The 24,310-nt window shown below is 39.1% G+C and overlaps 1 protein-coding gene across 1 annotated transcript in view; it reads left to right on the top strand.

Moving 5' to 3' along the window:
• The window catches only part of STXBP2 (syntaxin binding protein 2), a 37,563-nt gene that overhangs the window by 6,641 nt on the left and 6,612 nt on the right, over positions 1–24,310 (top strand). The window contains 13 exon segments of the mRNA XM_032210043.1: positions 12,475–12,524; positions 13,821–13,902; positions 14,213–14,289; positions 14,602–14,680; positions 16,299–16,370; positions 16,373–16,401; positions 18,152–18,221; positions 18,224–18,299; positions 18,786–18,870; positions 21,768–21,898; positions 22,015–22,122; positions 22,455–22,512; positions 23,266–23,331. Of these exon segments, the coding sequence (XP_032065934.1) occupies positions 12,475–12,524; positions 13,821–13,902; positions 14,213–14,289; positions 14,602–14,680; positions 16,299–16,370; positions 16,373–16,401; positions 18,152–18,221; positions 18,224–18,299; positions 18,786–18,870; positions 21,768–21,898; positions 22,015–22,122; positions 22,455–22,512; positions 23,266–23,331 (983 nt within the window).

Here is a 24,310-nt window from a genome sequence, read left to right as displayed (position 1 = left end):
CCATATCATTCTTGTAGACGTCATTTTTAAATCCACATTCAAATCAGACTCAGTCTTCTCCAGTAAAACTTGTTTCTCTTCCATTATGTCTTTTAAATACAGGCTATCTATAATGACAGAGATTTTTAAAAGTAAAACAAAATTCTTTAATATCTCTGATGTTAAAGTATTTTGCCGCATTCTGTATTAGTAAATCAAATTGTATTCCTTAATTGTAATCATAGTTCCTTCCGATTTTCTCTAGTGTTCAGCCTTCAAAATCTGTTTTTTTTAAAAAAAAATTCAAAACAGGAGCATTTATAAGACTTATGATTAAGATTTATAATTAATTTCAAAATCTTATTTCAAATACATATGGATCTTTCCAAAATCTATATTTTAATCACCCTTTTGCTGTTTATTCAAAAATAAATGAATTTTTCAAATCCTCAAATCTGTATTCAAACTGTTTTTCTAAGGATTAAAGATTAAAAGAAAGTTAGTCATATCACTGTTTTCATTTGTTATTTCTATATCTTTTTAATTATTAAGACAGCCAATTTCACTTGTATATTCAGTGTAGTATCTTTTTCTATATCACTCTTTAAATCCACATTCAAATCAGACTCAATTTTGTCTGGTAAAACCTGTCCCTCTTCCATTACCCCTTTTAAATATAGTCATAATGGCAGAGATTTTTTTAAATCAAATAAAAATCTTTAATATCAGATGAAAAAAATATTTTGCCCCATTCTGTATTAGTAAATCAAATTGTGTTCTCCTTTAATTATAATCTTAGTTCCTTCTGGTCTCCTCTAGCATTTAACCTTCAAAATCCTTGTGTTTTTTTTTAGAATTCAAAATAAGTGAATTTATAATGTTTATAATTAAGCTTTATAATTAATTGCAAAATCTTATTTGAAATCCATCTGGACCTTTGGTCCATTTGTAACTTTCCAAAATCTATGTTATCATCACCCCTTTGCTATTGAATTTTTCAAATCCTCAAACCTGTATTCAAAATCTCTTTTGCTAAGAATTAAAAGAAACAGACCAGGTACTCTAAAGTGTGCTGTTGCAAAGGTTTCTAATAACTTAAAAGCAATTAAGCAATTTCTGAAAGAAGTGAGGCCGAGCAAACTTTATGTCCATCCAAGCTTCTTTAGGTAACAAGAGAGTCCAGGTTCTCTTGGATTCTAAAAGACAGCAGAAGCATTCAATTCAGTGGTAAACTCCTTTGCAATCTATGTCTTCATCTAAATAGAAATATATTGCCGCTATAATCCAGAATTTTTTTACATTTAATGACAATTTTGCATTTTCTCATTACATTGCATATAAACAAATTTACAAAACAAACTACCAAAAAGGGCCACAGTGGCATTTGGAAAAAAGCTATGATTTATTTTTAAAAGCCCCGGTGTTAACTTTCAGGTTGTCATTTAATAAGTCCAGCAGCTAATTTTCAAATAAATGTAGCTCAATTTATACCTACAGTATTTCCAGTTGCGTTTCTTTCGAAAATGGCTTGTTTTATTCCTCCACTTCAAAATTTTGAATAGTTATCCCTTTTCCCCAAATCTTTTGTCCCTATCATTTTTCCTTTCTCCTTCCATCTTTTTCCTAATCTACTCTAGTACTTTCCAGATTATGAACCAATTTTGGAGGCGATGTAAAGATAAGAGATATGCTGTCATATCCATCTAAGTAAATTATTTACTTAACAGACCCAGTCTTAAAGTGATAAAATAACTTGTAAAATTGTATACGCTCAGCCCAACTCAGCTGACAGGGTTGTTGTGGAGAAAATAGGAGGAGCAAAGGAGTATTGGTCTATGACAGTGATGGCAAATCTTTTTGGCACTGAGTGCCCAAACCAGAATATGCGTGTGCTGGAGTGCCAACAACCCAAAGACCAACTGGCCAGTGTGCATGCACACACTGACCACCTGCCCTTCGGGTTTCCAGAGCACACATGCTTGCCGGCCAGCTGGTCTTCGCACACCCTGCAGTGCTGGCCAGCTGGTCTTTGGGTTTCCAATGCTCCAACATGCACAAAGACCAGATAGCTGGTATGCGTGCCCATAGAGAGGGTTCTGCATGCCACCTCTGGCACGCGTGGCATAGGTTCACCATCACGGTATATGACCTGCACTCAAAGAAACCTCCATCATGTTTGATCTGGTCCTTCAAGTTCCCCAATTAATGTCTGCTAATTTTGTTGTATACATGATGTACAATGACAATAAAGGCTTTGAACTAAGCCTTAATTCTAGACCACAGAAAGGAAGGGTGGAACATAAAACACCCACAAAATGAAGTGTGCTTTCCGCCTAGTCTCTTGTTTGCTGTCTTATCTTCCATTGTAATGAAAACCTTAATTCAGGGCTGCCACTTATTATCCTTTTCATTACCATTAAGATGCAGACCTGTTCAAAGGATATCTATGAATAGGAAAGAAAACTATCTTTATCAGACTGAGCAAAAATAATTGGTTTAGAAGTCACACACTGTTACTTGATAAATATTGCATCATGTCCAACATGTATATCAGTGGTGGGTTCCGGATCCCAGTACGGTGCAACAGGGCCGGCATCCACCACATGAACATGCGCTGTTCATGCATGCGCCCTTACCTCTTGCGACGCCTCCGCGAGCCTCTGCAATGCTCCAGCTGCTCAGTGGAGTTTTGTGCAGGAGCCATGCATGGAAGCGCCAAAGAGCTCAAATACAGATAAGGAGCTCAGGCGGGTTGGCCCTCCGGAGCACTGTATTAGAATGGTATCCAGTGCTCCGGGCAGGCACTGGTACGCCCATATCGGGGAGTACCGCCTACAACCCACCACTGATGTATATCCATTTGCATCTGGTTGAAAGTTTTAGCTAATGTTTAGTACAGTGTAGGGAAGTCAGTCTTCTTTTCTAAACTGCCCAGAAGCATGCAAATGTGATGGGTTGGGGGTTTAGAAAGTTGATAAAATAAATAATAAATAAATAAAGACACCAGGCTAGAAACTTGAAACTGAGTTCTAGTTTCACCTTAGACATGAAAGCTGGCTGGGTGACTTTGGGCTATTTATTCTTGCTCTGTCCAACTCTTGTCACATGGTCATTGTTGCAAGAAAAATAATAGGAAGGAATATTAAGTATGTTCGCCATTTTGAGTTATTTCTAAAAGTATTAAAGCAAAATAAAATCATTATAAAAATATCTAATCTAAATGACATTTACCTGCATTGATATAACAAACTGTAAAGTAAAGATGTACAGCCTAAAGCTGCATGCAGGATTTAGTCCCGGACCCCTCCAAATATTGTTCAGAAATTGTAAATTTTAATGTGATGGAAGTGAAAAACAATTATATATATTATTAGAATTGTCTATTAACAATTAATAGTTACTAATTGTCTATTAACTATATCTAATGTTGCAAATAAAATCAACTCAGATTTAGTTTCTGCTCTGATCCACTCCCAGCATGCCTGGATAAAATGACCCTATCCTATAGCAGGATTTAGTTACTATAATTCTCACAACATAATAAGACAACTGTTATGCTTCATACAATTTATATTTGGCTGAAGGCTACATTTCAGAATCAAGTGTTTCTATGTACATTTGATAGCTCTTAGTTTTTCATTTATTGAAATTTTATAGATTTCCTAGAGTTCCTTTCCTCCAGGAGCTTAAAGTGGTGAACATAGAACTCCCTTCCCCAATTTCACCTCCACCATCCGGTGAGGTAGGTTCAGCTGGAGAGAAAGAGAAAAAGAGGGGGAGGGGGGAAACCCCCAAATCACCCAGTGGGCTTCTGTGACTTAGGTTTCCAAGTCATCCTTTCCTATCAAATTATGTGATCCAGAGATTCATATTCCAAGATAGGAAGATAGCTGTTTTTCAACAAAATTAACAACCCTTTAGAATTCATGTGAAATGCTAAATTGGGACTAATGGAAAGTTGGAAAAAAGAGTTTCCAATCCCATTATAGCTGAAGTTAAGGGAATGAAAAAGAAACATACATGAGTTCAAGTCCCAGTGCAACTTGTTCCTATAACAAAATGTTCATCATTATTGAACATTTTGAACAAGTAGTATTTTTAGCCTAAAGAACAAAATGCTTTTCTATCCATTTGTAAAAGTCATAGGCACTCAAAATGTTCCTGACAGATTGTGACTTCCTTGCTTTTTAGCCAAAATATATTTGTACATTATGATAGCCATAATCAGGCTTTGTACAGAGGGATGCTGCCCTTAAATGTGAAAAAACCCAGCATTCCTTGTTTCCTATTCCTATAAGTAAAATATAGGACAAAAATGGAACCTAACCTCACCTTAACCCTAACCCTAAAACCAGAGTAGTGGCTGATGTCTTTTTAATAAGGAATTAAGGTATTACCAATTATACCTGTTTGATGGAACTGGAACCCACAGTTCTAGTATTGGCTCCAGAATTAAAATCTCTCCCCAAAGCTGACATAAATGAAGATGATAATGAAGAGGATCTCAAGACACTCTGATTCAGAGAAAAAGTTGTTTCCCTTCTATATATTGGAGCTGATCCAATCATAAATATAAAATTAACATTTGGGAAATGATAATTTTGATGATTTATTTAGATAGATAGATGATAGATAGATAGATGATAGATAGATAGATAGATAGATAGATAGATAGATAGATGATAGATAGATAGATAGATAGATAGATAGATAGATAGATAGATAGATAGATAGATAGATAGATGATAGATAGATATTCTTTTTATGATCCTGTGATCCCTTGCATTGGCTGGTGTCTGGGCGATTAAATGAAGCTCAGCGTTTACTGGACAGATGCCCTTACTGACACCTATGAAGAGTTTGCAGCAGATACTGTCTCTTTGCGCTAATAGAGAAACATCTGTCACTGCCTAGGATTGAACTTCCAACCTTCTGTATGGGAGGCAAGTGTCTTCACTTCTAGGTCACTGTGCCATTCATTCATTACCATATATACTCCTGTAGAATCCCATTCGTAGGTAAACCAACCCTCAAATTTTTAACTAAAATATCATGGAAAACGGGCCAGCCACAGATAAGCTGAGCCTTAAAATTTTTGTATATTTTAGTTTACAATCGGTTTTTCTATGGGTTTTCTGGTCAGAGCCTTGGGTGGTTTGTGCTTGTTTGCTACTATCTTTGCAAGTTAACACTAATACAAAGGGGTTGTAAAGTGCAATGTTAGTGAATATTAATCTGGAAAATCTAACTGAATATTTTAAGTGCTTAAATTATTTTTAATGTTACAACTGATAAATAAATGCTTTTTACATGTTGATTTAAAAAGAAATAATGAAAGTTTCAAATCCAGTATGTTTTCATGATTAAGTTGTACTTCAGTGAAGAATCTGAGTTTCAATCCCCATCTGATCCTGAAGCTATTCACAGTTGGAACCTTTGTGTGAACTAAATCCATCCTCATATGGCTATATGATGAAGGTCAAATATTCAGAGATTTCCATGTACATTACTTTAGACTTCATGAGGAAATGCAGGCTATGGTTATAGGAAATAGCATAAAATGGAAGACTATCTGTTTTGCCAAATATAGAAACCAGACTTGATACTACGTTGCCTGCCTGATCACTCAATTGGTTCAAAATGATTTTTTTTCATTGAAAGTATATAAAAAAATTTCAAGAGCTTTTATCAGTAGTAATGTTCAAAGGGATGGCTGTACAAGAGTGAATGAATAGGTGTGAATCATTTCCTGCTAGAGAACTTCTTAAGGACAAAATCAAATGAGCCTGGAAAGATGGGAGCACTGAATAATATACTGAATTAAGAAATCGGGTAATGGAAAAATAATTCAATAGTTTATCACCTACCTTGTTGAAAACTCTATGGGAATACTATTTTAATATGCCTTCATAATGTGTCTTAGATATTTCCCGTTTGGTTTTTCTTTACTATTCCTTTAAACAGTACCCAGTATAACCATTACTTCTATTTTCTTTTTAAACAATTTTTCAAAATTTCATTTGTATCTTTATTGTGTTTCAATTTTACCGTATATACTCGAGTATAAGCCGCCCCGAATATAAGCCGAGGCACCTAATTTTACCCCAAAAAGCTGGAAAAGTTATTGACTCGAGTATAAGCCTAGGGTGGGAAATGTAGCAGCTATGGTAAATTTCAAAAATAAAAAATCAGTGTTATTTGAAACTCAAAGTTATGTTTATTCAAGGGACCCGCTTAATTAAAGTGTTCTATAATATCAGTATGACTTATAATACTGCAAGTCTGCAATATTAAAATACTTGTGTAGGGGATCCCCGGGATCCCCCGAAGAGATCAAATCACAACCAGTATGCCACCTTCTTGGTATATTGTTTTTATTTTCACTGAGTTTTTAAAAATGAGCATTATTTCATCCTTTTTTTCTTTATGTTTGATTGGTATCTGCAATTTGTGTTAATTCTGTTCATACATATAATATAAATGAAAAACCCAGCTCTCTTAAAAAATATTTTAAGTTCTTTCTGGTGCTCCCTTTTAGAATTGGCCAACTAATATTTCTGTTCACCCAACTAATGTCAGGCAGAGTTAACTGAAAAAGTAATTTTTCATGAAAGGACATTTTCCTAGGATTTTAATTGTTCTTACTGTCAGATTTCTCGTTATTTCCAGCTTGAGTCTCCTTCTGACAAGTTTCCATTGCTTCTTGTCCTGTCCTCAGGTGCTATTGCTGCCGCCGCCTCCTCCTCCTCCAACAGCACCAGCACATTTGCTGCCCAGCGCTGCGGCTGAGGTGAAGCCGCCAAAGCTCCCGCTGGCGCCCCCGCAGCGTTGGGCGGATATCCGGCAGTGCTGTTGGAGGAGGAGGAGGCGAACCAGCCTGCCACCGCCAGCCACTGCCAGCCCCGCCGCTCTTCCCGACCCCTTCCAAGCCCCACAGTCCAGCGGATGGAGCAGAAGCAGCTCCGGGGCTTCGCTGCTGCTCCCCGCATTTTCTGCACGGGGATCCCTTGGAGAGGGATTCCAGCCTGCCCCGGGGCTTCGCTGCTCCATCCGCTGGACTGTGGGGCTTGGAAGGGGGTGGGAAGAGCGGCGGGGCTAGCGGTGGCTGGCGATGGGAGGCTGGAATCCCCTCTCCAAGGGATCCCCGTGCAGAAAATGCGGGGAGCAGCAGCGAAGCCCCGGGGCTTCGCTGCTCCATCCGCTGGACTGTGGGGCTTGGAAGGGGGTGGGAAGAGCGGCGGGGCTAGCGGTGGCTGGCGATGGCAGGCTGGAATCCCCTCTCCAAGGGATCCCCGTGCAGAAAATGCGGGGAGCAGCAGCGAAGCCCCGGGGCTTCGCTGCTCCATCCGCTGGACTGTGGGGCTTGGAAGGGGGTGGGAAGAGCGGCGGGGCTGGCGGTGGCCGGCGGTGGCAGGCTGGTTCGCCTCCTCCTCCTCCAACAGGCAACAGCACTGCCGGATCCAGTTGTAGACTCGAGTATAAGCCGAGGCGGCTTTTTCAGCCCAAAAAGTGGGCTGAAAAACTCGGCTTATACTTGAGTATATACGGTACTATATTTTTATTCAAATTTGCATTCCTCCCTTTTTTTTCTTTAGTTCAACTTCTTATTTGTTTGTATATAATTGCTTTGAAGGAAGGGAATTTGAATATGATCGAAATTGAGATTCTTATGTCGATTTTAGAAGTACTGTAACAAACCGGATTCCACATCAGAGGAGGAACAATACCTTCTTTTGAGAGGGTTATAGAGAAAATGGCCTTGATGTACACAGGGAAAATTCAATGATCAGTTGATATGGCTTGAGTCCATATCAAGAAAACCTTTACCCAAACCCTTCATACAGCACAGTGGTGGGTTTCAAAAAATTTTTGGAACCTACTCTGTGGGTGTGGCCTCCTTTGTGGGAGTGGCTGGCCAGCCATATGACCTGGCGGGAGTGGCTTGCCAGCCATGTGTTTTCTTTCTCTCTCTGTCTCTCTCTCTCCTTCCTTTTGTCTCTGTCCCTTTTTTCTTTTTTTCTTTCATCTCTTTTTCTTTCATTTTTCATTTTTCTTTATTTATTTCTTCCTTTCTTTCTCTCTGTGTGTGAGTCTGTGTGTGTGTGTGTTGTGTGTGTGTCTTTGCTTCTCCCTCCCTCCCTCCCTCCCTCCTCTGTGTCTCTCTATGTGATTCTCTCTCTGTGTCTGTCTGTCTGTCTCTCTCTCTCTGTATGTATCTCTCCTCCCTCCCTCTGTTTCTGTGTCTGTCTCTCATTCCCTCTATCTCTCTGTGCCTCTGTCTGTCTGTCTGTTCGGCTGTTTAAAAAGCCCCGCTTGGAACTCCTCCCCTGTTCCTTCTTTTGCTGTCTGTACATGCAGTGTGGGTTGCGCTCCCTTTTCTTTCACAGCCATCTCGTTTCCAATTGGGGGAGGGGGGAAGAAATCAATTTTTTCCATCCCTCTCATGAATCCCCACCCCAATTGGAAACGAGCTGGCTATGAAAGACAAGGGAGCACAACCCACATGGCTTGTTCAAACAGCAAAAGAAGGGACAGGAGAGGAGTTCGGCTGTTTGAAAAGCCTCGCTTGGAACTCCTCACCTGTTCCTTCTTTTGCTGTTTCTACATGCCAAGCGAGTCGCACTGCCTTGTCGGCAAGGGCGCTTTGCAGCAACAGGGGCCAGGACCGGTACCGGCGTTCCCGGAAGTTAATTATTTCCGGATTCACCAACCAACCGGTCCACAAGGACTGGTAGGAACCCACCCCTGATACAGGACCACCCTATTTCACATGAAGATAAACGAGCACATTCAGACTCGCAGGTTTCTGTTACTATTCTAGCAATAGCTTTAGGCCCACAGTGTCTGTTTCTTAGTGTCTGGTTTATTTTATAGGCTGACAGGAGGCAAGCTTGTAGTGTGAAAAATTGGGAATTTCAGTCTTCTCTCACAGAATCCCTCTCAGTCTACACACCCTAGAATCACATTATTCTTGAGCCTGTCCAGCAAGAAAGACTAGCAAGTAGGCCACAGTCTTGAATGGAATACTTGTTTTAGAAAATAACTATACCTAGTCAGGAATCCTTTTCCTTTAGAGTTGCCAGACCTGAGATGTAAGTGATCTGGAACTACATGGTTATAGCAATGAAGAAACTAATAGTATGCTTTGAGGAGCTTTACAAAATCTTTCCACTCACATGTAAAAGAATCACGTTAGGAAGTAGCAATTTAATATGTATAGATGGTCCTTAACTTACAACCACAACTGGGAGCAGAACTTCCATTGCTAAGCAAGGTGGTTGTTAAGTGATTTACACCTATTTCACAAACTTATTTGCCACAATCATTAAACAAATCCAGCTTCCCTTTTGACTTTGTCTGTCAGAAGCTGGCTGAGAAAAGCGCAATTGACAATCATATGACTCCAGAATTCTGGAACTATCATAAACATATGCCAGTTGCCAAGTGACCAAATCATCAGTGCGAGAACTAGTCATAAGTTATTTTTTCAGTGCTGTCCTAACTTTGAACAGACCCTAAACAAATGGTCATATATCAATGATTACCTGTAATGCTTACTCATGAATTTTAACAGTGTTTTAACCCCTCTTCCAATTTCTGGTACTGTAGATTGACTTGCAATTTGCCTGGGTTGAAACTGACTTTCTCCCTGCAAGCTTCCCACATATACAGTAAATGGGAAAGCCAGCAGAATTCAAGGGAGAAAGAAAGATTTTCGATGCTCCCTGCCAGCATCCCACAAAGAAATTTAATGGAAATTTCATGTCAGGGAAATTGAATTCCCCTATTCTCAAAGTGATGCATTTTGTAGATAACTTGCCATCTCATCTGCGAACACTTTATGTGTATCTTCTTGAGTCACCTGAAGCCCACACCTGTACTGTCATTTTTTCTTTCTTTCTTTTTAATATTCACCCAGGCACTTTCATCGGGGTTTTCATCCTTTCATTATCTACATATAATGAAACTCCAGCTCTCAATTTGTTGGGCCTGCTTCTTTTGAATAAGTATAGCCTACCAGTACATGTAATCCTCAACTTCAGACTATAACTGGAACTGGAAAGCAGTGATAAAATGCCTGGTCATAAAACAAGGATTGTGCTGTACTGTATTTTAATCATGAGATCTTTCCTACCATTGATTAGGAGTAAATCAGTACTTAAGACAGTAAGTAAACTTATGATAATTTAGGCACTTGATGAAAGCATTTTATTTTCTGCTTTATAATAGTCACTGGCTAGATAAATTATTGTAATATTTTGCTAATTATTCAACCCAAACTTCTTTGCTCCAGGTTCAGTATGTTACTCACTATGTAGTACAGGTACACATTTATGAAAATTTATGCTTTAGGGTTTTTTAAAAAAAAAATCTGAAGATTTTCTGCATGTAACTGCTTTGTATGGGAAAATGTCATATGGAGCCTACTATACTCAGTCAGAGGTCAGGCATCAAAATCCTTCAGTTTATCTTGTAGCAACTACTGTTTACAGCTTGTTTTACATTCTCTGGTTATTGCTGCAACTTTCCAAACCAGTATTACCAGTTCTTTTTAACATTTCTATTTGTCCTGTTAGAATAAGTGTGTGTGAGAGAGAAGCAGACAGACAGACAAACATCTGGGGCAATCGGAATATTTATGCACTTTAAGTGCCTGGTAGATTATTTAATTAACCTATGTGATTAATTAAGATAACAATAAAACTCAGAAAAAACAACATCACTGCTATTGAGCTGCTTTCTGAAGATTAATTCCATCAAATTTCATTTGGATTCATGCACTTTATAAATATATTCACTATTTTTAGTAAAGAAGGACAACTTATCTCATTCCTAACCACTAGCTCAATTTTCTGTTTGAATTTTTAGATAATTATCAAGTATTTGGACATTACAGCTCAAGAGATTGGTTCAAGCTGGTATATAGTTACTGTTGTAGAACAGCTTTCTGTAATTAATCCATGGGAGACATCTGCCATTTGTCAATTAGAGATCAGAATGAGTTTTAAAAATAGAAATCTTGGCTCTTATTTCTTTTCATGGAAAGACTAGGGGAAAATGAGCTTTGGACCAGGATCCCTGGAATTTAACCTCCTCTCTAAGTAAATGTACAATCAACAGGGAGCTGATGCTCTTTTTTTTCTACAGGAGAAGCAAGATCATACTTCCCTGTCATTTGGGACAAGTCAGTGCCCTGCTTTCTGCTGCCAGAGACGGAGAAATCTGGAAGTTATAGTTTCAACATATCTGAAAGGCTGATTAAAAGCTTCTGGATTCTTATTAATATTTGCCATTTTATTGCCGACTTGAAAATACAATGCTATAAGAAGCAATATTGTGATTCCTTAGGTCACAATATTTTAAAAGTCACACATAATGTAGTCTAAATTCAAATTAACAGCTTTAAATGAAGTTTTTATAACAGTAGCCTTCAAACTGAATTCAGGGAAAAGTCAACCAAGCATCCAAATAAGATGAATCCTACATTGGAAATATGTTAGCTGAGCACAGATAAGGCAACAGTATTATAAAGGACCTGCCTATCTCTCCCACCTTTCAAAGAGAAATGGGGGTCTCAGAATCAGACCTCTAACATTGTTTATGTACAACATACATAAACGCCAATAAAATCCAATGCAGAGTTCGCAGTTACCAGTTGAAAACCTGAAATACTATAGGTAGCAAAATTACCTAAAATATAAAGTTAGAACCTGCAGCAGAAAGAGCAACAAATGCTCTTTTTACATGCACTGGAAACCTTTCAAGACTGTAGGACTTTGTAAAATCACAGAACACACACAGCAGATCTGTGACGCTCGTGTTCTGAAGCAGCAGCAAGTGTTCAGATTTCTGACATACAGCAGCATCTCTGAGATGAATCTCAAACTCTCTGGAATCAACTATTTAAACACACAACCTGGACAGCACTTCACACCTCCTATGTTGACCTGGTCTTCAAGATCTTCAGAAGCTTCCCCCTAATGTGTGAAATAAGAGGGTAGAATGCCCAGTGATGGGACCCTGGTTGTGGAGTGTCCCCAGGTTGCCCTGAGGAATTTTATACAGATGACGGAAATATTATTCCATGGCAACATTTTGCTATTTAGAGACGAGAACATGCTGTGAAAAGCCTTTCTTCATCATGAGACAAAATGACCATTAGTAGTCCTAGTATTTCTGGTTTTTAAGATTTTGGGAGGCTGTTTTTAAAATGTTTTAGATATTATAATAAAATTAATATATTGTGGAATGCCCTCCTAAGAAAATTTCATCTGACTACGTTATAGTCTTTTCACTATCAGTGAAGGTTTTTGTTTGTTTTACCCTAGCTTTGTAATTTTGGCTTGTATTGGGGTCAAGAACAACCTTTCTTATTGTGACAAAAAGCTATACTGGGGTGATAAGAAAATTATTTGTCTGGCACAGGGCTCAGCTAATCATTCTCATTGTAATAAAAAAGCCTCCATTCTAACTTAATTGACCTTCACTTTTCAGAGATTCTGAATGATGTTATACACAGCATGAAGAAGGAAGGAGAATGGAAGGTTAGTACACCTCAGTGTCTTGGATGAGTTAAATTTGCCTGATCGGTTTACTAATTAAATTGTATGCATCTGCATACTTTCTGTTTACGTGTTTAAAAAAAATCTCTGATGCAGTTAATTCATCGTACATTAAACTCTGGGCCTTGTGTTCAGAGACCTGCTGTATCCTTCACTGTGACACTTAAGGTTCTTCACGCTTCTCATATCTTTTCCTGATGCAGCAAGGTGGCAAGTCAGCCTTGAAATTACTAACTGAGACAGACTAAGATGTTATTAAATTAGTTTTGCTCTACTGGGTTTGCAAGTGTGTTATGTGGCTATGCTGATTATCTCATCATCTATCCTACAATTTGCTGTCAAGTTAATAAATATTCTCCATCTCAGAATATTCTGAAACATAGTTGCCCCTTTAAACTATACACCTATAGTTTACACACACACACACACACACACACACGGAACCCCCAATGCTGTGACCAATTTTGCATTATACTAGCCGAAAAATACTAGCTAAAGATAGAAAGCAGATCTTAAAGCAGTGTTTTTCAACCTTTTTTGTGCAAAGGCACACTTTTTTCATGAAAAAAATCACGAGGCACACCACCATTAGAAAATGTTAAAAAATTTAACTCTGTGCCTATATTGACTATATATAAAGTAATTTTCCCACAGCACACCTTACACTATGTCACGGCACACTAGTGTGCTGCGGCACAGTGGTTGAAAAACACTGTCTTAAAGTATCAGTTCCTTTACCTTTCTGCAGAGAAGTTACACCAATGAGATAACAGGTTTTAAAGGATTCTCTGCAATGCAAATAAAATGTTTTAAATGCTAACTCTTCTCTATAGTAGTCTTAGAACTGGACTATTGAATGCTGACTTACATACCCCTTTATTAGCAAAGTGGTATTATGGTCCAGCCATTCATAATGATAAAGATGCCTTAGAACAAAGGTCAGCTCCCCAAACTAAAAACCTCTTATTCTGGCTTATTCTGAAATAGGACTTTGGGGGAGGTGGGGGGCAAGAAATGGATGTAATGTGGGCATATTTCAATATCTATACATGTTTGGGAGTAGAAATGAAAAATGGGAAGGCCACTATAGAACTGAATAGGAGAATAGGATTCCTTGGTGTTATAATTTCATTACACAGAAGGAAGTGCTTGGGACATGATACAGCTATCTATTGTTCCATGCCTTTTTATGACATAACTATCATTGTAATTATACCTTTGCTCAACTTTAAAAATGGCTTCTTATATATAATATTATTTCCCTCTCTGTCGCTTAAGGTCCTCATTATGGATCAATCCAGCACCCGCATCCTTTCCTCCTGCTTTAAGATGTCAGATCTTCTGGCTGAAGGAATCACAAGTGAGTGGCATGTGCAAGATACTATTTGTCTATGGTTGATCCTGTCAGCAGAAGCCTCCACTAGAGCTGGAAAGACTTCTATCTTTTGTGGCAGAACTCCTGCCTTAGTTCTCCAACCCAATGTGTCCAGCCAGGTACAGCTGGGCCCTGGTTTCTTTAGATCAATCTACAATCAGCTTCTTCTAATACTGTCAGAATCAAATATGTATATCTTTTTACCATTTTTTTCCTCCTTCCATAACCCCTAGGAATGTTGCCCAATTCTTTGTCTTTCCATCCAGACATCTAATACACATTTTACTTTCTTCAGTTATTGAAGATATAAACAAGCGCCGAGAGCCCCTTCCCAGTCTGGAAGCCATCTATTTGATCAGCCCCATTGAGACGGTAGGTCCATTGCCTAGTTAGGCAGTTAATACATTGATGAATGCCTCCTTAGATATATCTTGTCAAATTTCCACAGATACTTAGGCTACTAATTAGAGTTTTCTGCCAACTCCTTGGAAAGGAAAAAAAAAAGTTGGGAAGAACAAAGGCAAATGCTTTCGATTTCCCTGAAGTCTCAAGAGGAATATTATCCACCCAAAGATCACTATGATTAAGGGTGGTTAGTATAACTGGAGGGTCAAGATGTGGGAGTTAGTAGAAAATGTTTGGGATTTGTGCAACTGCTGCTAACAGCCTGTTCTCCATTTGCAGTCTGTCCGTGCTCTGATAAATGACTTTAAAAGCACTCCCACATTCACCTACAAGGCTGCCCACGTCTTCTTCACGGACAGTAAGTTCAAGGAATGTTTCTCAGGCAAACAAGAAGATGTGTAGGACTATCTTTACTAACTTGGTGTCTTCTAGATTGGGGGATCCTGGGATAACATTTATTGGAAGCTGGGTTAATGAAGAATAAAAGCAACAAGGAATTATGGAAAAAATATAAAATTATACATAGCATAACGGCAGCAAGAATAGCATATGCACAAGATTGGAAGAATAATAATATACCAACAAAGGGAATGTTATAATGAAAGTGTTAGAGTGTGCAGAGATGGACAAATTTACAAAAGAAATAAAAGAAAAGGAGGAAATAGAATATTATATGGTATGGAATGAATGGTATAAATGGCTAGAGGACAGGTGTAAAGCTTAAGGAAAGGCTAAATGAAGACACAGGAGTTAGAAATTAACATTGTATAGATAGAGATAAACATGTATAAATGGAAAGGATTGTAAATTAAGGATTGTATATAATAGTATCATATGTATAATAAAGAGAAACTGAAATAAGAGGGGAGAAGTACATTTACATTGGGTATTTACCCAGGTGGAAATGTTGTACAGAAGGAAATTGCAAAAAAAAAAGAAGAAGAAGAAGAATAAAAGCAACTGAAGAGACACTTAGCCAATCTAAGTGTTGCCTTGTAATATATTACATTTTTTACTATGAATCAATTGCTTGAGATATAATAGCAAAGCTGTATGGGCCTAGGGAGGTTTTTTCCATTTAATCATCTTGGATGCTCAGAGGCTGCCTGGACAAGTCCCTGCAGTTTCTTCACGTGGTTTTTCAGAAGTGGTTTGTCATTCCCTCCATCCTAGGTCTGACAGAATGTGAATGGTCCAAGTTCACCCAGTTGGCTTTGTGCCCAAGATGGAACTAGTATTCAGTCTCCTAGTTTCTAGCCTCATGCTTTAACTACCATCCCAAATTGGACTCTCTAATCCATAGTTGATGCATTTTATCTATTTGATTCAAAATTGTACAATTCATGTTAAGCCATAATTTGTTAACTATGATTTGATGACCCAAAGGTGCTTTTTCAGGAGGCAACTGGACTTTCTTGTTGGCTTTTTTCCCCAAAGATGTTTTGCTTCTCATCCAAGAAGCTTCTTCACCTTTGACAGGATAGTGGGAGTGTCAGAGCTGAAGAAGCTTCTGGATGAGAAGCAAAATGTCTTCGAAAGAAAAAACAAGGCAGTCCTGTTCCCTCCTGAAAAAGCACCTTTGGGACAACCATGACTTGGATGACTGAGAATCTCTACAGACTCATGATTTGATGAATAAATTATTTGGTTCATGAATTCTGTTGAGAGGTAAACCATGTTTTGCACACCATAATGGCTAGATTCATCTAACACATTACATCCCAACAGACAACAAAATTACGTCCTAGTGTGGTTCATGTACCTATTTTACTGAGATTATGAATTGTGCTAGATCCCAGAGAAGAATCTGACCAAGAGGCTCAAAAGTACATTTCTATTCTGAGGCACTTAGGAAGTTTAAGTGTACTTAAAAGTGTTTCTGGGGTTGACCTATAACCATAAAAAAAAACTTTCAGTAAAATGAATGGTACAATCTGGAGGATGGTGAACATTAACTCCCACCCCTTGTCTTTCAGCCTGCCCAGATGACCTCTTTAATGAGCTTAGCAAGTCCCGGATAACAAAAGCAATCAAGACACTCAAGGAGATCATGTTGCCTTCCTTCCCTACGAATCACAGGTGAGGTGGAAAAGGGAACAAAGCAAGGGCCTCTAATTTTCACTATATCTCAAGGTTGTAAGGATAAATGAATTTGCTTTGACAGATTTCACTTTTAATTAAAAATAATTATATTGAGCTACTAGCTATCACTAAAAATCCTTGCAGAAGAAAAGAAGGGTCCTATGGAACTTAGGGGAGGGAGGTACAATAGCTCAGTGGTTAAAAAGCCAAGATTGTCAGCTGGAAAGCTAATAACCCGTTTCAAGATCTGAATACTGTGGGACGGGTCAAGCTCCCATACTTGCTACAGCTCCTGCCCACTTAGCAGTTTGAAAGCATGAAAATGCAGTAGGTAAATAGGTACCACTTCAGTGGGAAGGTACTGTTCCACTTTTGCCGCATGCTCTGCTCTGCAGTGTGATGTCGTGTTGGCCATGGAACCATCTTTGGACAAGGCTGGCTCCCTCTGCTAAGAAATGGAGATGAGCAGCGCCTCTAGGGTCCAACAGGACTGGTTAGGGGAAATTCTTTATCTTTAGAATTTGAGGATGGAGCCTGTGCAATTATGGAGAGTACATGTAGACATCCTGGTCCCTTCCATTGTTTTGGATTCCAACTGGCATCAACCATGGCTAGTGACGAGGATTTGGAATTGTAATGTCAATTTAGATAGGCATTGTGAAATCGACTATATTATGAGATCATTATGAGAATCTACTAGTAAGTGACAAGAATCATCAATACTTGGACTCATGTAATGCTTATATATATTACATGAAATTCCAGTAGGAGTTCTAAAAGAAAATCTGTAATCTTCCCATTTCCAATTTGAGCAAAAGACTTGCTGGACCCAAGTGTTGAGAATGGGTTTTTTTTGTCAGTCTTCTTGATCAGTTTGTGTCTATTACATTCACTTCTGTCATAAGTCAAGTAGCCTGCAGCTTATTCTCATGTATTTGAATAGAGAGAATGATTTTCTTTTTTCTTTCTTATGAATTAGCTATTGAATTTATAACTAGCCTGCTTGAGAGCCAGGTTGGTCTAATGGTTGAGGCACTACAACACTAGAAAATAGGAAACCATGAGTTCTAATCTTCTGCCTTAGGCATGAAAGCTGGCTTGGTGACTTTAGATCTGTCACTCTCTCTCAGTCCATCTCACAGGGTTGTTGTTGTGTGGAAAATAGAAGGAATAGCATTAGGTATCTTCACCACCTGAGTAATTTATAAAAATAAAGGCGGAATTTTAAAAACAATCTTTTAAAAACTCCTGTGATTGTACACCCATTTCTCCCATCTTTTTCTATCAATACCCTCTCCCCACTCAGCATTTTGATTACTCTTAAGACAGCAAGCAGAAAATTCTTAAAACTTCAAGATTCTTTTAAGATTAGATGAACCATAATACACAATGTTAATTGCAAAGTTCACAGAGCCAAGAAACTGGCAGCATTTAATGAAGTGTTGTACATCCAGATTTTCAAATAACCATTAACTCTGGTCCTACCGTAGTATGATGGCTTGAAGTTCTGAATGAGGAAACTATGTCTAGAGGAGTGACATCTAAGGTCACAGTATCCTGACAAATGCAGGACAAGGATCAATTCAGGGCAAGTGGTTCCTGGAGGAAACAGACTATTTTTAAGGAAGGACACCACTATTGTGGAAAAAAAAGTTACCAGAAACACTGTATTTACACTGCATTTCTCATAGATCACTAATATAACACTCCCATTTCCCCCATTTCTTCTCATCCTTCTTCTCTTCAGGTGTATACCTTGGACAGCGCTCAAAGTTTCCATCATCTCTTTAGCCCCTACTGCAGGGAAGATAAAAACAACCCTTAGAGAAGATGGCAGAGCAGATTGCCACACTGTGTGACACCCTCAAGGAATACCCCTCAATTCGCTATAGGAAGTTAGTACAAGGGAAGAGGGAGGGGGGAAAGAACTGATATTTTACCAGTGCTCTGTTTAAAACTATATAAAGAGAATGAGAACAAATTGGGGTGTAATACTTGACAACTTTGGGGTGCAATTGTGGAGCATATTGGGAGGCCACATCTGTCCATTATACAATGAAGCATCCTGCTACTTTTAGTTGATTCAGACAGGGACTGGCCTACTTCTTATAATGAATGTTTGCTGCCAGACCAGCTCATCTGCAGGATCTGATGCTTTAATCATGTGTGAGGCATTGTTTCATCAATTGAGCCCCCTGGACACATCTCTGCTGCCAGGGATTGAAAGCAAATTTTCTTACAGTATATGTGTATAAGAAAGTAGGCCAAGAAATGCAAGAGACAAGACACTTTTTACTTTGTCCAGGCATTTGTCTCCCTTGGTCTCCCTTCCAGAATGCCAGAAGCCCTGTTTCTAAATAACGATGTGTTTGTGGTTGCAGTGGTTCTGAAGAGTGTTGCCTATTGGCCCATGCAGTGTTGGCAAAGCTGAATGCCTTCAAAGCAGACAACCCAACCATGGGAGAGGTGAGCAATCCAAGAGTATCCCAGAATGTCAAAGAGCAGGCCAGTGGGTGGAACAAGATAGCAAAGACTGTTGTGTCACTTAGTGACGGATTTAAGAATGAAGAGGTTGGGTGTAGAAATGGACCATTTTCTAGCCTCTCATATCTAGGAAGAAACTGGTCTCTCAAGAAGAGTTGGAAGAATCCATCTTCCAAATACCCTGCTTCCCTGAAAATAAGACCTCCCCGGATAATAAGCCCAATCAGGCTTTTGAGTGCATGTGCGAAAATAAGCCCTTCTTTGAAAATAGCCCTCCCCGAAAATATTGCAACACAGCAGCCATGAGGTGACCACACTCACTGCTTCTTGCACCTCAAAAATAAGACCTCCCCGAAAATAAGGCCAAGTGCTTATTTCTGGGGGTCAAAAGAAATAAGTCTTGTTTTTGGGGAAACATGGTACTATCCTTGATTATAAACAGCGTATTTAAGTGGAAGTAAAGAAAATTCAAAGCTGCAGAGACAGAATTGGTGGGGACATGAAGCATAAGAACATGAAAAAGCTCAACAGTGAAAAAGTAAAACTACTACAAAATGACATCGGCAACAGCGAATGGACTGGAAGTCCACATTTTGAGTCAGAGGATCACACTGTTTGCTACTAAAGACATGAAAAACAGGGCTGGAAACTGCTTTTATAGTTAGGAAAGGTATAGCAAGAACAGTACTTGGCTACAATCAAATATATCAGTTTGATTTGTGGACAGTAACATCAGTTAGACTTTTAGTTTGACATTTATCCTAATGTGTGCTCCAATGACTGATGTAGAAGCATAATTTGATGGTCAAGTTCAGTTTGAATGTGCTGCTTGTGATTGGAGACTAGAATGCCAAAACTGGAAATATCAAGGAAGAAAATGTAGTTGGACTATATGACTTAAGAAACCAAAATGAAACAGGAGAATGTCTGATTGATTTCTGCCAATCCAATTGTCTCTGGAGATTCTCAGTCATCCAGATCATAGTTGTCCAAAAGGTGTTTTTTCATGCGGTAATTGGGCTTAAATCTTTTTATTGTTGTTTTTCTTCTTCGAAGACATTTCGCTTCTTATCCAAGAAGCTTCTTCAGTTTTCATCTTTACAGAAATACAAGAAAGTCCAGTGGCCTCTTGAAAAAGCACCTTTAGGCCTGCCAATAAAACAAGGAAAAGCAAACACAGGACATTATTGTGTAAAAACCCAACCACTGCAAAATTCTATGTATAAGGCAAGGTGACTTCATAACAGAACTCTATCTAGAAACCTGGGAGTGCGTTACTTCCGAATAGGAGGAATACTGCTTTTTGCTTTAAGGAAGAGATTCGTTTGATGTTGATTTATCTATAACAAGCAATTTTGAGACACTTGCTTATACGACGCATTTTTACAGCCCATGCATGTGTTTTTATTGAGTAGTCATTAAACTCCTGAATGCATGAAAAAGGATGCTATTTATCTTTCTGCGTCAGTAGTGCTTGGATATGTTAGCTTCCCCTGCTAGTAGCTATGTTTGAGATTTCTGAGATTGTGCAGTTCCAACATAACCAGCGAACATTTGTTTAGAAAAGGCTGTTCTAACCTACATCTGGAGTGCTACTAACTGAAAAAAAGATGAATGTCCATAGGCCTTTATAGTGTATTTGCATGCCACCTGCAGGCTAAATGATGTATTGCATTGTACTCTAGCACCAAAGAGTGGGCCAGCAGTCCTACAACTGTTTTGGATAGCCTTGGGCATGCTGAAAGTGTCTCGGTAACAATGATGCCCTTGCTGCTGCCTTTGTAAATGTTTTAACTAGATGTTAAACAGCTGGCAGCATTTAGCTAAAACTGGGTTCTCCTGCCATCCTCTCCCAGTCATCATAATCAAAGTACCCTCAAAACTCAGGACATTATTAGGTCAGTTAAAGATATAGTGGACATGGTGGGATGTCCAGGTAAAATCTAAAGGACTTGTTTCAAATCTGCACTACAGAGAATTAATAGCCTCTAGCTTGTCTCTTTTGTTGCTTGCAGAGTATCACAAGTATAAGTTCATTATGCTTGTGTGGGTATTTACTTCAATACGCAGTCTAAAACCATCTCTATCTATTGGACCTGATGGACTATGTGCCTACTTCTTAAAAAAACCCTTTCCACTGGAATAGCAGAACCTCTTAAGCATAAGTTTTGAAAAATCTTTCAGTATTAGCTACCTGCCCAAGCAATGGTCACAAGCCACAGTCATCCCTATCTTCAAAAAGGAGACCAGTTGAAAATTATAGACCAATCTCTTTATGTTGCATCATCTGCAGAGTCATGGAATCACTCATTAACCAATCTATAACCCTTCACCTAGAGACAAACAACCTACTCTCCAACAAACAATTTGCTTTCAGAAAAAAATCCTGTAATATACAACTACAAATACAATGCAAAACATATACTACATATCTCGATCAGGGCAAAGCAATGGACGCAATTTAGACTTGGAAGGAGTTTTGCATTGCTTGAATAATACATTTTTGACCAGGCTAGGGATGATTAGAGAGCTGCACATAGTCAACAATGTTTGGAGGGGAGATTGATTGGATCTGCACTGTTCAGCTGCTCCACTCTTCTTTAGTGCCTGTAGCAGGGCTGCTATTAAATAATTAGCAGCGCAGCTCTGTGACAGTCTTTTTATTTATTCAGGCCCACTGAGCTTGGAGAAATTTATTTCCAAATAGGATTACAGATTCAATCTTGCCATGGTTCATACATTTCATAAGATGCAGGGTGTCCTGTGGATGACCACGCCTAAGGACTCCACTTAGCAGGGAAGGATGCAACATAACACAGAGACCAAAATCACAAAGAAGTATTTCATTTGTTTTGTCTTCCCCTTTTTGCTGCTTTCAGGGCCCTGACAAATCTCGATCACAGCTTCTGATAGTTGACCGCAGCTATGATCTGGTGTCACCACTTCTTCATGAGCTCACTTTTCAAGCCATGGCCTATGACTTGCTTAACATTGACAGCGATACTTACCGGTGAGAGCTATTGTGGGGGTGAAGAATGAGGAAGAGAATAAAAGAATTCTGTGCCTTCCCACTTAGAAAGCAACCATAAGTTTCTTACAGAATATTACTCTGTTGCCTTCCTTCAGGTATGAATCCACAGGCATCAGTGACTCCAGGGAAAAGGTAGTACTCTTGGATGAGGACGATGACCTCTGGGTGCAATTACGCCACATGCACATCGCAGACGTATCCAAGTGAGACCCTACCCATCTACGCAGCCCTACATACAATGTCTGCCTGATGGGTTTGTGAATCAGCCAGAACGATAATTGGCTGGAGCGATATAACCCTGCTGGAGCCTTTCTTCCTAAATTGGTCTGGGTTGCCATTGGTGTCCATTGTAAAGAGTGGAGGGGGGCAGGGGGGGATTTCTTCCACCATTACCCTCTGTTCCAGAATTGCTGCCATTTCTGGTGCAGAGAGCCCTGAACTTTGAAGACTGCACAGAGTCCATTGTTGTGGGAGAGATGGAGAAGTGCACTTTAGGATGTTTGTATTTGGCCCTGAATGTGACCTCCTTCCACAGGAAAGTGACTGAGCTCCTGCGTACCTTCTGTGAAAGCAAAAGGCTCACCACAGATAAGGTAGGATGGCCAGAGCCTCGTCTTACCTGTGATTTGCTTTCCTGAAAGACATGCTGGGGGGGGGGGGAGCTTGCATTCTATATCTTGCAAGCCAGGCTTCTTTGGTTCAAGTTACTTGACAGTGAAAGAAAACATCCGACTGCTGTTTGGTTTATCAGGGAGGAAAATCAGCCTTACTTAACTAGGTCTCATTTGTTCTGGGCAACGTTTTGAAAACTCAGTTACGTGCACAATGCCCAAGAAAGGTCGAGAGGTACAGAGGGTGCAAAAACGGGAAGGTTTTTGGGTACACCAAGATGAGGAATCTTCAGGCAGAGCAGCAAAAGTGACATTGAATTCATTTGGGAGAATAAGAGGCAGCATAGGATAGAGACTGATGTTCCCCCATAGAGCCTTCATCCAAACAGAAATTCTAGACAAAATGACTTATTTCCATTCTTTGAAGTTTTAACATGGAGTTTCTTCACGCATCTTGAGTGACTGCTCTAGAAATTTAGAGCTTACTTAGCCAAACGTAGAAAAATAGAAGAACCATCAGCCTGTAGGTCTTGTAAAACAGCTTTCATCAACCTGGATGCCCTGCGAATATCTTGGGGCTAAATCCAGAGTTATCTAGGAGTATTAGGAGCTCACTCAGTCAGGTTGAAGGGAGCTGTTATAAGATGAGAGAGTTGCTTTTATCTGAAATTTTACTATCACTTGGATTACCTTTATGTTGAGTTTGTAAAGGGCAATGGCTGTTTTTCTTTCTAGGCTAACATTAAAGACCTCTCTCAGATCCTGAAGAAGATGCCTCAATACCAGAAAGAACTTCACAAGGTAAAAGCTGCAAAATGTACTTAATTATTTGTGTGCTGCAGTCAGTTATATAAGTGATTTAAAATAAGTCTTATAATCACCCACTATCAATTAGCATAAATTAGAGTACACCGACAGTGCAAATTGTTTCATGTTCTAAAATGTCTTTAAATCTGACACTAAAAGGCTGAATAAAAGCAACTGGAGGCATGTCCACAAAATCAGATCTGGACATGTTCATCTATGTTTAATTTGCTGAGCTAATATATTTCTCATTCATGCAGCTAATCCAATAGCAGAAAAAAGCTTTTCCCCATTAATAGATATAGAGATCTAATTTTTCCAGCAGTAAGAATGTTTGCCTCACCCTGCCTTCTGGCTCTTTGACTTCAGCTGACATGGTACAGTCTTCCCAGTTCTTTATCTGCAAACCTGTAGAAAAATGTATGCGTTTACAACTTCTAAACCCAAAAGTTTAATTCCTTCACCCATTGTGTATCTAAATGGCCTGGCTAAATTTAAGCTCTAGGAGAGTTGAGGCAGGACTTGGATTGTATACAGTACCTTATAATATGACAGCTCCAAAAGACTGCAATCCCCATTGTTGCGACTTCCACAAAGCTTAGCCCATCCCATCTTGCCACTATTCTTATACTTTCTGAATGTTCTGCACCAAACTTCTGCTTCTTCCTTGGGCTTCCATGGAAGCTAGCTGAGGGTGTTTTTTTTTTTAGAATAATATTTGGTTGTGAGAAAGATATCTCTCATTTTGTGTTGTCTTCAAAATAGTCATTTTCCACATACTGTACTGAACCAAAATCTTTGCCTCAGAGATACCCTGAAACTCTCATCTCTCTCTCTCTCTAAATAGCCAGGTTTCCGGTTGTTAAGATGGGTCTATAATTGCCAGAAACTCTCAAGCTCTTCAGCCAGTCTTCCAAAGCTGTAAAGGAGATTGGGTAGTCAGGGCTGGGGCCATTGCACTGCCAGAAGGACAAGC

The sequence above is a fragment of the Thamnophis elegans genome, chromosome 2, assembly GCF_009769535.1.
Source record: "Thamnophis elegans isolate rThaEle1 chromosome 2, rThaEle1.pri, whole genome shotgun sequence".
In the NCBI taxonomy this organism is placed as follows: domain Eukaryota; kingdom Metazoa; phylum Chordata; class Lepidosauria; order Squamata; family Colubridae; genus Thamnophis; species Thamnophis elegans.
Note: the sequence above shows the minus strand (reverse complement) of the source record. Positions and strands in the feature narration are given on the sequence as shown.